This window comes from Mus caroli, chromosome 4 (assembly GCF_900094665.2).
Source record: "Mus caroli chromosome 4, CAROLI_EIJ_v1.1, whole genome shotgun sequence".
NCBI classification, from domain to species: Eukaryota; Metazoa; Chordata; class Mammalia; order Rodentia; family Muridae; genus Mus; species Mus caroli.
In genome coordinates, this window is record NC_034573.1 from 130,929,506 (window position 1) to 130,939,919 (window position 10,414).

The 10,414-nt window shown below is 52.9% G+C and overlaps 1 protein-coding gene across 2 annotated transcripts in view; it reads left to right on the forward strand.

Annotated features, from left to right (window-relative positions):
• Arhgef19 (Rho guanine nucleotide exchange factor 19) overlaps nucleotides 1-7,432 on the forward strand; it is a 19,130-nt gene extending 11,698 nt beyond the window's left edge. For both annotated transcript variants that reach the window (XM_021160108.2, XM_029476485.1), the window contains 7 exons: nucleotides 324-398; nucleotides 488-577; nucleotides 704-864; nucleotides 4,225-4,383; nucleotides 4,637-4,716; nucleotides 6,216-6,320; nucleotides 6,633-7,432. In XM_021160108.2, coding sequence (XP_021015767.1) covers nucleotides 324-398; nucleotides 488-577; nucleotides 704-864; nucleotides 4,225-4,383; nucleotides 4,637-4,716; nucleotides 6,216-6,320; nucleotides 6,633-6,790 — 828 coding nt within the window. In that variant the 3' untranslated portion in view covers nucleotides 6,791-7,432. The remainder of the gene's footprint in view (nucleotides 1-323; nucleotides 399-487; nucleotides 578-703; nucleotides 865-4,224; nucleotides 4,384-4,636; nucleotides 4,717-6,215; nucleotides 6,321-6,632) is intronic.
• The last annotated feature ends 2,982 nt before the right edge of the window (nucleotides 7,433-10,414 follow it).

Genomic DNA, 10,414 nt, shown 5'->3' on the forward strand with positions numbered 1-10,414 from the left:
TTTTTTTTTTAAAGATTTATTTATTATATGTAAGTACACTGTAGCTGTCTTCAGACACTCCAGAAGAGGGCGCCAGATCTTGTTACGGATGGTTGTTAGCCACCATGTGGTTGCTGGGATTTGAACTCTGGACCTTTGGAAGAGCAGTCGGGTGCTCTTACCCACTGAGCCATCTCACCAGCCCCCCTCTTGTCTTTTTTTGTGTGTGATCCAATGAGTTTCAATAGGGCGGCTTATAGGGACGTGAGTGAGGGGTAATTTACTCCTGGACACCTTACAAGCGGCAACAGCATTCAGAAAAATGTCTCCTTCTCTCCCACCAGAACATTTTGAAGCGGACAGCACCGGGCTCCCAAGATGAGGACATGGCCACCAAGGCCTTCAGCGCCCTAAAGGAGGTGAGCTCAAAGGGTTAGAGCTGTGGGCATCTGAGAGCCACGTCTTCCCATAGTGGGGACCCAGATAACGGCCCCCATCCCGCTCCCAGCTGGTGCAGGAGTGCAACGCGAGCGTGCAGTCCATGAAGCGGACGGAGGAACTCATTCATCTAAGCAAGAAGATCCATTTTGAGGGCAAGGTAAGAGACGGCAATCCTCCTGGCTCGGGGCGTAGGGCGTAGGTAGTCACTGCCCATGCCTTCCTTTCTCTGCTCCCAGCATCCCCCGCTTCACCTGCCCTTCCTGTTGCTCACCCCTCTCTCCAGATCTTCCCGCTGATCTCACAGGCCCGCTGGCTGGTCCGGCACGGGGAGCTGGTGGAGTTGGCCCCCCTGCCCGCTGCACCGCCAGCCAAACTGAAGCTGTCCAGCAAGGCCGTGTACCTTCACCTCTTCAATGACTGCCTACTGTTGTCCCGGAGGAAGGAGTGAGTGGGGCTTGGGGGAAATTCCATCCTTTGTCTCCTGTGGTGGACTCGCCTCAACTGGTCTGGGGCTGAGCTGCAGGGTGGCCTGGACCTTGGAGGCTCTGCAACCAAAGCATTGAGGCAGGCCACTCTATCAGGCAGAGGCGAGGGGTGCGGGGACTCGCCCTTGCTCTTGAGTCTGGGTCAGGGATGAGACACATGGCCAGGCCAAATTCCGCCACTAGTCCCGTGACAGCAAGCTCTTGGCAGCTCCCCTGTGCTGGCACACTGCACAAACGGTTCCTTTCTGTTCCGGAGATGCCTCCCCGGCAAGCAGGTTCCCTTGTCAGTCTCAAAGTTGGGGAGAATAAAGGGGCCAGGAGGTGGACGGACCCCAGACCAATACCCACTGTCCTGCTACACCCTGTCTTCATCAGTATGGAGAGTGCCCCACAGCTGTGATTTTTTTTTTAATTTTAGATTTATTCATTTATATGAATACATTGTAGCTGTCTTCAGAGACACCAGAAGAGGGCATCAGATCTCATTACAGATGGTTGTGAGCCACCATGTGGTTGCTGGGAATTGAACTCAGGACCTCTGCAAGGGCAGTCAGTGCTCTTAACCATTGAGCCATGTCTCCAGCCCCTCTGATGTTTTATTTTGTGTGTGTTCTGACGTCACAACGTGGAGGTTAAAGGACAACCACTAGGAGTCATTTCTCTTCTTCCACCATGTGGGTCTTGGGGATCAAACTCAGGTCACCAAGGTCGGTAGCAAGTGCCTTTACCCACTGAGCCACCTCGCACCAGTGAAATGCCCTTGCACTGCCAGGCTGCACCAGGCTGTGCTGGCTGCTGAGGATATAGAGATGAATGAGATTTTTCTATGTCCACGGGAGCCCTAGACCTGTGGACATCCATCTTGATAGCCACATCACTGGTCACTGGTTTTTTTGTTCCTGTTTGTTATTGTTGAATGTTTTAGTTTTTTTTTTTAAAGATTTATTTATTTATTATATGTAAGTACACTGTAGCTGTCTTCAGACACACCAGAAGAGGGAGTCAGATCTCATTACAGATGGTTGTGAGCCACCATGTGGTTGCTGGGATTTGAACTCTGGACCTTCGGAAGAGCAGTCGGGTGCTCTTACCCACTGAACCATCTCACCAGCCCTGAATGTTTTAGTTTTGAGACAGGGTCTCACTAAGTAATTCTTGGCTAGCCTGGAACTTACTATGTAGGGCAGGCTAGCCTAGGACTCACAGAGATCTGCCTGTCTCTGCCTCCCAAGCACTCTGCTCAAAGGTGCGTATGGCCAAACCTCACCTGGATTCTTCATTTTCTTTGTTTGTAGTTTATAAGGCAGGGTCTCATTCTGGAGTCCACACGGACCTGAAACTCCATGCGTAGTCTAGGTTTGTCTCAGACTTAACCACTCAGCCTCCTGAGTGTCGGGAATTCAAGCATGGGCTACCATTTGGTTGGTTTTGGTTGTTTTAATTACACGTCTGTGCGTGAATGTGTGAGGATGCTCTCAGAGGCTGGAGGCGTACGGCTGCCCTGGAGCTGAAATTACAGGTGGTTGTTTTAATGGGAAGCTATGCTAAGGAGACTGATAGCCTGGTCTGAAAATGAGTAAAGTTGCCAGAGGAAGAGACTGGAGCTGGTTTTAGTTTTGTTTGTTTTGCTTTGTTTTATTTATTGTTTTCTTTTCGAGACAAGGTTTCTCTGTGTAGACCCTGGCTGTCCTGGGACTCACTCTTTAGACCAGGTTGACCTCGAACTCAGAGCTCCACCTACTTGTGCCTCCTGAATGCTGGGATTAAAGGCATTAACCACCACTGCCTGGCTTTTTTTTTTTTTTTTCTTTAAGTAAGATTTAGTTTATGTGTATAGGTCTTTTGCCTACATGTATGTCTGTGCACTTCCATGTGCATGCAATACCCAAAAGTCCAAAAGAGGGCACCAGAATCTCGAGAACTAGAATTTCAGACCATTGTGAGTTGCCACATGGGTGTTGGGTTCTGAACCCAGGTCCTCTGAGTCTCAACAAGGGCTCTTAGCCACCTCTCTAGCCCTTGAGCTGGGTTTTGAAGAGTGAGTAGGAGTTTTGTATAGAGAAGTGATTTGGGAAAGATAAGTTATAGCTGAGCAAGGTGTGCCTAGGGGTTGGTGAAGCTGGGCCGTGGACGGTGGGAGAAAAGACAGTGTGTCAGGATGAGGGCGCACGCCGTTAGTCCCGGCACTCTGGAGGCAGAGACAGACAGAGGCCAGCCTGGTCTACATAGCAAGGTACAGACAATGAGGGTTACATAGTAAAATCCTGTTATTAGATAGATAGATAGACAGACAGACAGACAGATAGGCAATGAGAACTGCATAGTAAGATACTGTTGATAGATAGGCAGGTAGACAGACAGACAAACAAGAGAGGGGAGTGGGGATGTTGAAGTCATGGTAGAGGCTGGTCTTGTTCTGAGAGTAGGGATGGGCTGTGCAGAGGATCGACATTCTGGTCCTGGCCAGTTTGCAGGGCAGAGTGGTGGGAGAAACCAGAGACTTGTGTCCAGGTGAGCATAGCGAGTCAGGTGGGGGCAGGTGCTTCAGGATAGACAGTTGCCAGGGCAGGGAAGCAAAGGAAAAGGGGACCCGCTCCCCTTAGTCCAATGGTTCTCAACCTGTGGGTCACGACCCCTTTGGGATTGAATGACCCTTTCATCAGGGTCACCTAAGACCATCAGAAAAAACATAGGTCTTTTCATTATGATTCATAACAGTAGCAAAATTACAGTTAGGAAGTAGCAGCGAAATACTTTTATGGTTGGGGGTCGCCACCCCATGAGGAGCTGTATTAAAGGGTCGCACGCAGCATTAGGACGATTGAAAACCGCTGCTCTAGCGTGTGTATGGGGGGAGGTGGACATGATGCAGGCCTCCTGCACAGCGAAGTGTTACAGGAGAGGAGGGGGGCCTGTTTCTGGGCTAGATTAACAAACCCAGGGTCCGGACCCACCTCCCTGCCTCTTCCACCGGCAGACTCAGCAGCACCTGGCTCTGACTTGATACAAGCCCCATGGGAGTCCAGGAAACAGTGCCACAAGCGTCCTTGGGGTGGGAGTGTGGTTCCCATAATCTTCAGCCAGCAGAAACTGAGGCCATTGAACTCAGTGCATTCCTCATGCCTTAGCCTCCTGAGCTCTGTTTGGATGCCGTGATAGGACCCTTATTGCCAACTGGGAAATGGCGCCCAGTGAAGCCAGGCCTGGAAGACCAAACAAGCCTTCCTTCACCCTCCACCAGTTCACGGGGTCCTGCGGTGGCTCAGGGGTTGGCACCCAGGCTCTGGTGACCCTTCCTGCCCCGCTGTCTGTTTTCCAGGCTCGGGAAGTTTGCCGTTTTTGTCCATGCCAACATAGCTGAGCTACAGGTTCGAGACCTCAGCCTGAAGCTCCAGGGCATCCCAGGCCATGTGTTCCTGCTCAGGCTGCTGCACGGGCAGCGCGCCAGGCACCAGCTGCTGCTGAGAGCACGGACCGAGTAAGCAAACCCTGAGCAGGGGCCCTGCTGCACCCGCAGAGGCAGAGAGCGAGGCTGGATGGGAGGCGGCGCGAGGTCGCGTTGGCTAAAACTCCGCGTAGAAGCAGTGGGGTTTGGGGCAAAGGCCTGGTGCCTTGCTTTGTAGCCAAGGATGTCTGCACCTTACCCAAGCTCTCCCAGTTCTGGTTCCCACCCCTGCTCTGGGCCGTTGTAACTTGCCCCGCCCCGCATAGCCACACCTCCCCCTCCATAGAAGTGAGAAGCAACGGTGGATTTCAGCCTTGAGACCATCCAACCCCCAGGAGGACAAGGAGATCACATGTGATGGGGAAGGTAGGACCCAGAACTCTCTGGGGTGGCTCTGAAGACCACTTAGGGGCTGGGCAGGGTGCACAGGCCAACCCCGTAGGCGCAGGCAACCCATCTTGCAGACTGAGAGACTCAGAGAGACTCAAGTGCCAAGTCTAGGTCGTCTGGGCTAGACAGAGCTGGGTCCGGAACCCACAGCTGTCTGTCTGTGTCGGTTGCAAAGCAGATAGGCCTGGTGTATTGGGGGTGGGGGGTGGGGTTGCTAAGATGATGGTGGTAACGGGTTGGAGGCTCAGCTGGGATGGAGGCAGCTCCCTTGGGTGTGATACAAGGCTGTCAAGCAGGCCACATCTCGTGGAGAGGATCTGGGCAGCCAGTGGACCATGGGTAGCCCTGGAAGGTGTTTGAGCAGAGGCACAGGTCTGAGAGGGAGAGACAGACACATTCCTAGCAAGCATGCGCTGTGGCTATGTCCGGGGACTGGACTCATTTTATTTACTCCTCGTGGTGATCTAGTTAGCCAGGTTCATTGGCTTCGGGGTTTTTTCCCCATCTTAGAAACTAAGGCTCAGAAAGGTTAAGTAACTTGCCCAAGGTCACACAGCCAGTTCCTGCCTGAGCTGAGAGTCAGGCCAGGTCTGGTCTTCTCCCTCCCTCCCTCCCTTCCTTTCTTCTTCCCTTTTTGAGACAAGAGTCTTGCTGTGTAGCCCAGGCTGGCCTTGAATAAGTAGCAAACCTCCTGCCTCAGTTTCCCTATGTACTGGGATTGCAAGTGTGAGCCACCACACCCAGCTCAAAGTCCTTTGCAGTGTTCTTTCTCATCTGTCTACTCTGTCATCAAACTCTAAGGGCTGGAGCGGGACAGAGTCTCTCATTTGGGCTCTGAGCCCCACTGAGGCCAAGGACCAGCCTCCTCCTCTAGCCAAGCCATCAGCAGAAGCCTCTGAGAGATGGCCCTGAGGGTGGAGTCAGGGCCCACAGCAGCCCTGTGTGGCTGGAACAAACATCCTGAGAGTCTGAGGGAAGCAGGCTAGGAGGGGAGGAGAGCCAGAGTGGGCGGGGTCACGCAGAGCACTGTGGGTCTTTTTTTTTTTTTTTTAAGATTTATTTATTTATTGTATATATATGGGTACACCATTGCTCTCTTCAGAGACACCAGAAGAGGGCATCAGATCGGATGGTTGTGAGCCACCATATGGTTGCTGGGAATTGAACTCAGGACCTCTAGAAGAGCAGTCGGTGCTCTTAATCACTGAGCCATCTCTCCATCCCAGCACTATGGATCTTGAGGGGCCTTTGTGACTTTAGACGCCCAGAGAACTGTTGGGGCATGTAAAGGGCATTTGGGGTTTGTGGGGGAGTCTAGAGGTCAGTTCGAGGTGTCACCGTGAGCTGGGGTGGTCAGCACACTTGGTCAGAGCCTCAGGTTAGGAAAGTTGTCTGCGATGGGTCCCCGGTTTTCTTTTTCCCCACTGCCTCCCATCTCTGATCTGGGGACTTCTGGACCCTCTCTCGGCTCTCAGACCGCCCCCAGGTCCAGTGTGTGAGGACCTACAAGGCCCTGCAGCCGGATGAACTCACATTGGAGAAGACAGACATCCTGGCAGTGAAGACCAGGACCAGCGATGGTGAGAACCAGGCCTTCCCAAGAGCCCTTTTGAGGGGCAGGATGTAGCTACATGACCAACCTGTCACAGGGGAAGGTTATGTAAATGGCGACCAACCACAGCATTCGGGAATCTGGTTAGACCAGAAGAAGGACTTCCTGCTTGAGAATGGAGAGTGATGGGGGAGAGTAGGAAATACCCTTCTCAGAGGTGTGGCCCTTCCCAGGAGCTGGTGACGTTATGGTAATGTCACCTGGCCCCTGGCTGGCATCGGGCTACACGGTGTTCCATCCCAGGCCCATCTGGCAGCCCTTCCTTGCTGTGTGTTCCTAGGCTGGCTGGAGGGTGTGCGCCTGGCCGATGGTGAGAAGGGATGGGTGCCTCAGGCCCATGTGGTGGAGATCAGCAGCCTCAGCGCTCGACTGCGCAACCTCAGAGAGTACAAGAGGGTCTCCAATGCCAGCAGCAAGCTGGGGGACCCACCTGCCTGATGCTTTGCTGGGGCCCGGCTGGGGCCACTCGGGTGCGGGTGGCCTCTGTGTGTCTGAGGGCCGCCTTCACAGTCACTGGGGGGGTGTCAGTCCTGTAAATATGCTCTGGCTGCCTCTGCTCACAGTCCGAGCTGGGGCCTTTGCACTGGCTGCCCCATCAGGAGGGCGGGGCAGCTGGCTGTTCCTGCTGTCACTGGTCTCCAGGTGTCCCGAGGGCAGAGGGGCTGCCTCAACCTGCTACTTTGTCCTCCAAGTAGCAAAGTGTCAGATCCAAGCAGGCTTGAATATTAAAGTGACTGTGAGTTTTCCTAGTTGCCCCTTGTGGCCTGTGCCAAGAAAGCAACCACCGACTGGGGGGCCTTGAAACTATCAAAGCACAGTTCAGAGGCCAGGCTCGCAACTCAGCCTCCTGGGCTGGGCTCCAGGAGGAGGTGATGCCGGGGCCCCATCAGGATTTCAGGAGAGAATCGCTCTTTGCCTCTGTGAACTTTGTGGTTGCCAGTGAGCGGCACTTGCAGACAACGTCCAATCCTACTACTTGTCCTCTGTCCGCCTCCAGCTGTGAGCCTGTGGCTTCACTGGGAGACCCCCCGCCCCCCAACCATCTCCCCATCACTGCCCTGGAAAAACCATCTACAAACATACACCTTCCCTGTTTTGTTGTTTTGTTTTGTTTATTTGTTTAAAAAACGTTTTAGATGTATTTCATGGGAATGGGTGTTTGTGGGCATCTGCTTATGTGCACCCTGTGCATGTAATACCAGGGGATGCCAGAAGAGGGCGACAGATCCCCTGAAAATGGAGTTACAGATGGTTGTGAGCCACCACTAGAGGGCTGGGAACCAAAACCAGGTCCCAGCCAGTGCCCTTAACCCCCAAGCCACCTCTCCGGCCCCCAACATACAGTTTAAAATATGTAATATTAGCTGGGTGACATAAACATGTATTGCAGATATTTTTTTCTTCCAGCAAAAACTGTCAGAATAGAGATGTGATTGGACCAGCTTGGGTCCATGGTTTCCTGTGCACTGATCCAGGATTAGTGTGTGCTGATAGGCCTACTAAGTGTAGCTTTCACTGGTAGGCCCTACTCAGTGTGATAGCTTTCTGTCACAACAACAAAATGTTTGAAATAATTTGTATTCTGAGTCTTCAGAGGTTTCAGTCCAGAGTCATCCGGCCTTGGTGCTCTGAGCCAATGGTAGTCCAGGAATTCATGGTGGACATGCCTGACAGACAGAGGGAGAGGTGGGGTCTCCGTATCCCCTCCCAGTGACCTAATAATACCTCCCAGGTTCATTTGCCATAACCCACCTTGTGCCGTGACCCTTGGTGTCTGGGACACTTAGATCCAAATGGCAGCAGTAGCCATGTGGGCAGTCCTGAGAGCCAGGCTGAGTAGGGTCGACTCTGGAGTCCCATGGGCCACTGAGGGCACCCCTGCTGACCCAGAGGGTGAATTAGCTGTGAACAGTTGGGATGGGATCTTCTTCGGGGCTTAGAGAAGGGGACCAGGCATGGTGGTGCACACCCTTAATCCCCACACTAGAGAGGCAGGGGCAGGTGGATCTCTGTGAGGTCCAGAACAGCTAGGGCTTACTCCACCTCTCTCTCTGTGTCTCTCTCTTTCTCTCTTTTTCCCACTCTCTCTCCTAAAGAGAAGAAGGGGTGGCCCCAGCCATGGGTGGCCAGGGAGGAATGCTGACCAAGGTTTTAGGATGATGGGGGAGAATGTCTGTTTTCCTCCTGCTGCTTGTTCTGTGTTTGACGGATACACTCTCCCTCCCAGCCCACACACCAGTCTCTCTTCAGTTTCCTAGGGCAGGGTTTAGATAGGCCCTTATAGTCTAGGCTGGCTCAAACTCACAACGTAACCAAGGATTCTCCTTCTTTCTAATGTTCTTTGCACAAGTTGGTTTCTATTGGTTTGTTATGTTTTTTTCGAGACTGGGTTTCTCTGTGTAGTCCTGGCTGTCCTGGAACTCACTCTGTAGACCAGACTGGCCTTGAACTCAGAAATCAGCCTGCCTCTGCCTCCCAAGTGTTGGGATTGTTTTTTAAGGCAAGGTCTCCAGCCCAAGACAGCCTCAGACTCCCTACATAGTCCAGGATGACCTCGAACTCCTAAATCTCCTGCTCCCACCTCTCAGTGCTGGGATTACAGACCCAAGCTACCACCCCAGGTTCATGTGGTGCTGGGAATGGAGCTTGGTTTTGGGTCCCATTTGACTCCAAGAGGCAAACCATCCCAAACTGCACGGCATCCTTACCCCCGCCCCAGCCCCCCTCCGAATCGGTTTTGTATTTAGGTTTTCGTTCTTTGGATCCACCCTGAAGTCCAGGTGGTTCCCCATCTACTGCATCCACTTGACCGTGAGCTGCACCTCGCCTGGGTCTTACTCAGCCCACACGTGCCCTCTCCTGTCTGTCCTCTCACTTCCCTGTCTGTCTGACTCAGCTCCTCTGTTTTTCCTTGTTGTTTCCTGGGTTTTCCTGACCTGGGCAATTTTGAGGCTTTCTGGTTGGTATTTTGTACACGATCCTACAATTTGGGTGTATCTGATGTTTTTCTCATGACGAAGCCGGAGTTGCTGCGGCTTTCGGCGGGAACACCACAGAGGTAAACAGAGTCCTCGGCTCGTGACGTCAGGAGGCACGTGATGGCCACGTGGGTCACCACTGGGGTTGATTGTTTTTCCTTTCCTCCCGCTGCGTCCACGGAGATTTTGAGCAGTTCTCACAATGTAGTCCAGGCTAGCCTCAAATTCAAGGCAAACCTCTTCCCTTCCCAAGTACTGGCACGAGAGACGTGATCCGCCAAGCCTCGGTGATGTACACAATCTTTAAACAAACAACAACAAAACCAAAAAACAGCTTTACAGAAGTCTCAACGAAGCCCATGCTTGGCCTATCCTGAGGGCTAGGATAACAGACCATGTTGAAAAACTTTTTGGGGGGAATTGCTGGCGACCTAACTCTTCCTTCTCCCCCACCCCCTCTTTCTTTCTCTTTCATCCTTTTCTTTCTTTCATTCTTTTCTTTTCCTTTCTTTCTTGGATGAAACCCAGGCCCCCCCCCACACACCAGCCAGGACCAGGAAACACTCCTGGATCCCACGCGGTTTGTGTTCCTCCACCATGTCGGCTCAGGCTTTCACCTCATTCATTCCGTCAGCCTGCCATGTCTGTCAGCGTGGACTCCTCATTCGCTGGGCTGGGATCCAATATCATAGTGTTTACACATCGTCCTAGCGAGCTGGGTGTGGCGGTGCAGGGCGATTAGCCCAGCACTCCCTGGGGAAGGGGGAGGGGCTATATCAGGAGAACCGCAGCCGAGGAGACCCCCCTGCTACAGAGTAAGACCCTTCTGCCCCATAAAGGGGGACTAGGGGCTGGGGAGGCACCAGTGTTGGAGTGACCCTGGGCGAGATTCCTATACTGCATAAGCAGCAGGGTGGTGCCTGCAACCCAAGCACTCAGGTGAGGGCAGGGTGAAGAAATTCATGGATTATTGGTTTTTTTTTTTTTGGGGGGGGGCATGTTTCGATTCATGGGCCATGTGAGAGAGACCCTATTCAGGGCCTCTCTTGGGTCTGGCCATGCCTTCAGGGCTCATACTACAGCA